General features: G+C 44.1%; 1 protein-coding gene across 7 annotated transcripts in view; it reads right to left on the bottom strand.

Moving 5' to 3' along the window:
• Nucleotides 1–6,108, bottom strand: part of LOC125466511 (rootletin-like) — a 103,660-nt gene that overhangs the window by 35,943 nt on the left and 61,609 nt on the right. For all 7 annotated transcript variants that reach the window (XM_048561093.2, XM_048561095.2, XM_048561090.2 and 4 more), the window contains 3 exons: nucleotides 5,921–6,064; nucleotides 1,129–1,367; nucleotides 676–835 (listed from right to left, as the gene is read on the bottom strand). In XM_048561093.2, coding sequence (XP_048417050.2) covers nucleotides 676–835; nucleotides 1,129–1,367; nucleotides 5,921–6,064 — 543 coding nt within the window. The remainder of the gene's footprint in view (nucleotides 1–675; nucleotides 836–1,128; nucleotides 1,368–5,920; nucleotides 6,065–6,108) is intronic.

Here is a 6,108-nt window from a genome sequence, read left to right as displayed (position 1 = left end):
AGAATTAAAGGTAGCCCCAATATTACACACAATGGTTGATAACTCCCCATCTGGCTTCCTAACTTCCCCAGTCAACTCTTTTATGCCCTCCCCCTCCCCCCCACTCCGCCAAACTCTCAGTGTTGGGTCACTTGAAATTTGAGACACTAAAATGCAATCACACCAAGAACCAATTTTGGGAAGCACTGCCTTCATCCTTTCTCTTTCAAAACATGTCTTGAATCTAATTGTACACTGGCTTCAACATTCTCCTCGGGTAAATTATTCCACTGCCCAATTATACTTTGGTTTCACGTATCAATCAATTTTCTTAATCGTAGTTTCCAATTTTAATTTTTACTCACGTTACATGGACTTTCCCCACCTATGACCTATTTCAAGGTCAATCTTACGAACTCTTTCCCGATCCTGAAACTTGAGTCAGTTCAGACGTTTTTTTAATATAAAAGACGACCCCCCCCCGCCCCTCACTCCATGGAGCACAACTCTTGGCCCACATTGTGCAACTCAGTCAATATCTTCAGAGAGAAATGGCTGACAAGTGGAAGAAACCCATTCAATTCTCATTTTAACCGGGTCCTCCCGCTGCAATGCAAAACATTTTCTGATCACTAGGCGTTTTTATGCTGCTCGTTCCTCATGCCTTTTCCTCGATTCAGAAAATTGATGGGCTACCTGTCGGCGCAGCTCCTGCAGCTCGCGCCTCGCCTCCAGTCGGGATTTCTCAACTTCTCGGAGACTTGCTCGAAGGTCTGCTGACTCCTTCTCACTGTTCACTTTCGCCTCTTCCAGCACAGAGATCTTCTGTTCCTTCTCCTCATTAGCTCGTTTCAAACTGAAAACACAACAGACCGTTAGATGCAAGGGGGTATTTTCTCACTAACGGCTCTAACAACAGGATGGTGTTGCTGTGTGCTCTCCTCTCCTGAAGGTGCTGTCTCTTGTCAAGACAAAGCTCCAAGGCAGCCATCCATCACCTCACCCAACTTGTGCGAAGTGGCAACCCCATGACATAAGCCAACAGCTTCAGGAGAGCAGCAAGGTAAATGGAGCTGGAGGCAAATACATTTGTGCTTCTTATTCAGACCCTGGAAGGGAGCGTTTGGCTCCTCCCGCACAATTCTACACCTGATCTTTTTGCTCTCTGCTTTCTTGATGTTGCCCCGCAGCTCCTGGTTGGATTTCTGCACGGCCTCCTTCTCCTTCATTTCATCGGCTACAGACCGTCGGAGATCAGTGATCTCTTTGCGTTGCACCTCCTGGGTCTCCTGCTGCTCTCGGATCTGCCGGTGAGCTTCGATCAGCTCGCGTCGGATACCATCACGGGTGTCTTCGGCCACTCGAAGCTGTGTCTTCAGCTCCTCCACCTACAAAGGCAAGTCGGTGTTTACTCCAGCATCCAGGCACGTATGGGAATGAGATAGAACAACACCGCACCCCCCCCGACCCCTCAACTGCACTATCCACCAGACCCTCCAGTTGCTACAACTGACAACATTCACTGATTGGGCACAGTTTAGGCTCACGGCCAAACACAACTCATGGTGCACTGCAGAGGCCGGGAACACTCGACAGATCATCAGTGCGATCGTCAGTTTCTGGTTTATTAAAAAATCTCAGTCATGATCTTAACTGAGCCCCAACGTCCTGGAGTTTAATCAGTCAAGAGTTGTCAGTCCTCACCATGACACACAGAGCCAGCCTTCACACATGGGGTTAGGTCAGGTTTGAGTCTAGCTTGGGATTTCTCGCCCAGTCTATTGAGCGGCTGTCAGGCATTTAAACATCTTAGCTCTAGCATACAGAGGGCTCTACAGCACAGTGGCAGCATCCTCACCTCTGAACAAGAAGGGCCACGCTCGATTCCCACCTGCCCAAGGTGTGTCATACCAATTCTGAACAGGGAGGTTGGAAAACATCCGAGCGTACAGATTGGCTGTGGTGTTGGAGGCCAGCTGTTGTGTCTGAACCAGTTCCCCAACAAGTGGTAGGAAATAGGTGCAGGCTATTCAGCCCTTCAAGCCTGATCCACCATTCAACCACATTGTGGCTGACTTCCCACTTGAATGTCATATTCCTGCACTATCCCCATATCCTTTGATATCTTTCATATCTAGAAATGTAGTCATTTTCCATCTTGAACATTCTCATATTCAAACCTCCACAGCCCTGGGCAGTAGAGAATTCTAAAACTTCACTACCCTCTGAGTGAAAAAAAACTCCTCCCCATCTCATTTTTCAATGGCTCACCTATTATTCTGACAGTGTACCTCCTTATTCGAGACGCCTTCTACCAGCCTAGGGAAACATCCTTCCTGCATCTCACCTGTCCAGCCCCGTACAGAATAGGGTGTGCATCAATTGAGATCACCGCTCTTTTTCCCTAAACAGCAGATTCAGAGCCTTGAGGGATTTATTTAAAGGATTTTTAAAATGGGCTGCTTAACAACAATGACGGGGAATCAAAGTAAAGTTGAAAGGGCATCAAAAGAAAATACATGTGCAGCAGCAGCAAAATGCTTCCTTCTTCTGGTGATAAAGCAGGACCTTTTTATCTCTCTCAATAAGTACCAAACACCAGCACCAACTTACATCAGGTACAGAAGACACAACAGCAACTTCCCTCTTCACCACCACCAGAGGAACTTTTTCTGGGGTCTCCATTAAGCCTTCAAAGAGAGAACAGCATCCCAGACTACATCCCAGGCTTTACATGTATTTGGAAAGGCAAAGACTGATTGGGGATAGTCAGCACGGCTTTGTGTGTGGGAAATCGAATCGCACCAACTTGATTGAGTTTTCGAAGAAGTGACAAAGAAGACTGATGAAGGCAGAGCAGTCGATGTTGTCTATGCAGACTTCAGCAAAGCACCTGACAATGTTCTACATAGTAGACTGGTTAGCAAGGTTAGATCACACGGAATCCAGGGAGAGCTAGCTAATTGGATACAAAATTGGCTCGAAGGTAGGAGGCAGAGGGTGGTGGTGGAGGGTTGCTTTTCAGGCTGGAGGCCTGTGATCAGCGGGTGTGCCACAAGGATCGGTGCTGAGTCCCACTACTTTTTGTCATTTATATAAATGATTTCGATGCAAATGCTAGAGGAACAGTTAGTAAGTTCACAGATGACACCAAAATTAGTGTTGGAGTGGACAGGTGAAGATTATTTCAGAGTACAACAGAACCCTGATCAGATGGGCTGATTGTCTGCCACTCCTCAGCCTGAGTTTAATTTACATAAATGTGAGGTGCATTTTGGGAAAGCAAATCAGGCAGGACTTACACACTTAATGGTAAAGTCCTGGGGAGTGCTGCTGAACAAAGAGACCTTGGGGTGCAAGTTCATTGTTCCCTGAAAGTGGAGTCACTGGTAGACAAGAAAGTGAAGAAAGTGTTTGGTGTGCATGCCTTGATTGGTCAATGCTGAGTATAGGAGTTGGGAGGTCATGTCATGGTTAGGCCACTTTTGGAATACTGCATACAATTCTGATCTCCCTGCTATTGGAAAAACATTGTGAAACTTGAAAGGGTTCAGAAAACATTAACAAGGATGTTGTCAGGGTTGGAGGGTTTGAGCTACAGGGAGAGGCTGAAAGCGAGTTTTGAGAAGATTTGTAGCTCAGGTTGAGGTTCTGGATGTGAGTTTGCTCGCTGAGCTGGAAGGTTAGTTTTCAGACATTTCGTCACCATTCTAGGTAACATCATCAGTGAGCCTCCGACGAAGCGCTGGTGTTATGTCCCGCTTTCTATTTATTTCTATTATGTCCTGCTAGCCAAAAGAATAGCAGAGCAAAACGGCCGCAGAAATAAATAGAAAGCGGGACATAACACCAGCGCTTCGTCGGGGGCTCACTGATGATGTTACCTAGAATGGTGACGAAACGTCTGAAAACTAACCTTCCAGCTCAGCGAGCAAACTCACATCCAGAGGCTGAAAGGGCTGGGGCTATTTTCTCTGGGGGAATCGGAGGCTGAGGAGTGACCTTATAGAGGTTTACAAAATCATGAGGGGCACGGATAGGGTGAATAGCCAAGGTCTTTTTCCTAGGATAGGGGGTTCCAAAACTAGAGAACATGGATTTCAAGTGAGAGGGGAAACATTTAAAAGGGACCTACAAGGCAACATTTTCATGCAGAGGATGATGCTTGTATGGAATGAGCTGCCAGAGGAAGTGGTGAAGGCTGGTACAATTACAACATTTAAAATGCATCAGGATGGGTACATGAATAGGAAGGGTTTAAGAGGGATATGGGCCAAATGCTGGCAAAGGGGACTAGATTAATTTAGGATTTCTGGTTGGCGTGGATGAGTTAGACCGAAGAGTCTGTTTCCATGCTGTACAACTCTATGACAGTTGGAATTTACACATTGTAAGTTTTGGTGAGTAAAAGTATTGAGAGAATTTGCCAGACTCTGCTAAAGTGAAGGCAGACAGTATTAAAGAGAGCAACATGACAGGATGTGGATTAAATTACAGCAAACAGACAGTGATGTTAGTGAGTGTGATACAGAGGGATGCAGGTTTGGGTATATTGCTCTTCTCAATATATGTTGTTAATGTGGGTCTAGATAAAGTGGATACAGTATCAAAATGCAAAGAATAGGGTTGTGAGAGATAGCTGTAAAAAGAATATGTGCAAACTCAGGGACCTTACACAGATTCAGCAGATAGACATAAAATAGAAATAAATATGGAAAAACATGATGTAATGCGTTTTGAGCTGATGAATAAGGAGAGGCCACACTTTGAAATCTTTTAAAATTTAAATTTAGCAAAGACACCAAGCAACAAGTATATCAAGCACCTTTGACATGCTAAATGTTCTAAAGTGCTTCACAAGATCATCAACCAAATTTTGAACAGAGCCACAGAAGGTGATGTTAAAGCAAATGGCTGAAACATAATCAAAGAGATAAAATTTAGGAAATGTCTTGAAGGAGCAATTAAAGCTAGAGACGCAGAGAGATTTAGGGAGGGAATTCCAGGGTTTGAGTCTTGGCCACTTATAATGGAGTGATTCAAATTTGGGATGTTGAAAACGCCAAACTCAGATGAGCACAGATATCTTGGAAGTGATATGGGGCTGGTGGATTTTGTAGAGATCAGGATTTATATACAGTAATGTCTCAAATTTTAAAGGGTAATATTTTTCAGCTGTCAACTCAAGCGTTCTAGGTTTTATACAGGTGCAGTTTAGCATTAAAAAGTAACAATAACAGATTACCAAAGCTGTCTTAAGTCCAAAACTAGAATGTGTGTTGAGTTTTAATTGTCTTACTTCAGAAGAGGCAAGACCACGGGGAAAGTGCCAGACTGATCAGTAAAATGACATCAGCGATGGATAAGAGGCTTCAGTGAGGAGGAGAGATGAGACAAAGTGGAGCTCATTCCACCTGAACAAAAAGCACCAAATGAAGTTTCCTGCTCCTCTGATGCTGCCCGGCCTGCTGTGTTCCTCCAGCTCCACACTGTGTTATCTCTGACTCCAGCATGGGCAGTTCTTACTTTCTCTAAAAGAGAAGTTTCTGATTTGGTTATTCAAAATTAACAAGATTTGAAAGAGGGAAATTTGGAAAACCTATTTTCAGTTGTGGATAAATAAGTGGCATGAGGCCTTATTTTTCAAAAAATGCAAAATGAATCCTTTTTTTAGTCAAAGTGCTTATCAGTTACGCACATTCTGAAGAAAATATGGTAGAAACAGAAGCAAAGTGGATAAATGTTGTTTTCTTAAATGAAAACAATGAGGGCAAGTCAGAGAAATGTTAATGAGCCCTTTCAGACAGCCAGGGCCAATATAATGGACTAAATGATCTTTATTGGGCTGTAAAACTCCACAACTCCAAATCCTGCAGGTCTGATGAGTGGAAAGTCTTAGTCAGCTTTGAACAACTATGTCTTTTGTCAACTATGTACCAACCTCTCGGAGGGCAGCTTCACGCTGTTTCATCAGATCCTTGGCTTGTTCGTTCTGGTTCTTCATCTCTTGCTTGTGGGCAGTGACAGCTTCTTCAAACTGAGCATGGAAATTCTTCAACTCCGATGTCAAGTTGTTAATTTGGATCTACAGGAAATGAAAGACAGGAAGGATTGTTATATTTTGAGACT

This window comes from Stegostoma tigrinum, chromosome 28 (assembly GCF_030684315.1).
Source record: "Stegostoma tigrinum isolate sSteTig4 chromosome 28, sSteTig4.hap1, whole genome shotgun sequence".
Taxonomy (NCBI): Eukaryota; Metazoa; Chordata; class Chondrichthyes; order Orectolobiformes; family Stegostomatidae; genus Stegostoma; species Stegostoma tigrinum.
The sequence above is the reverse complement of the archived record's forward strand: the minus strand, read 5'-3'. Positions and strand labels throughout refer to the sequence as shown.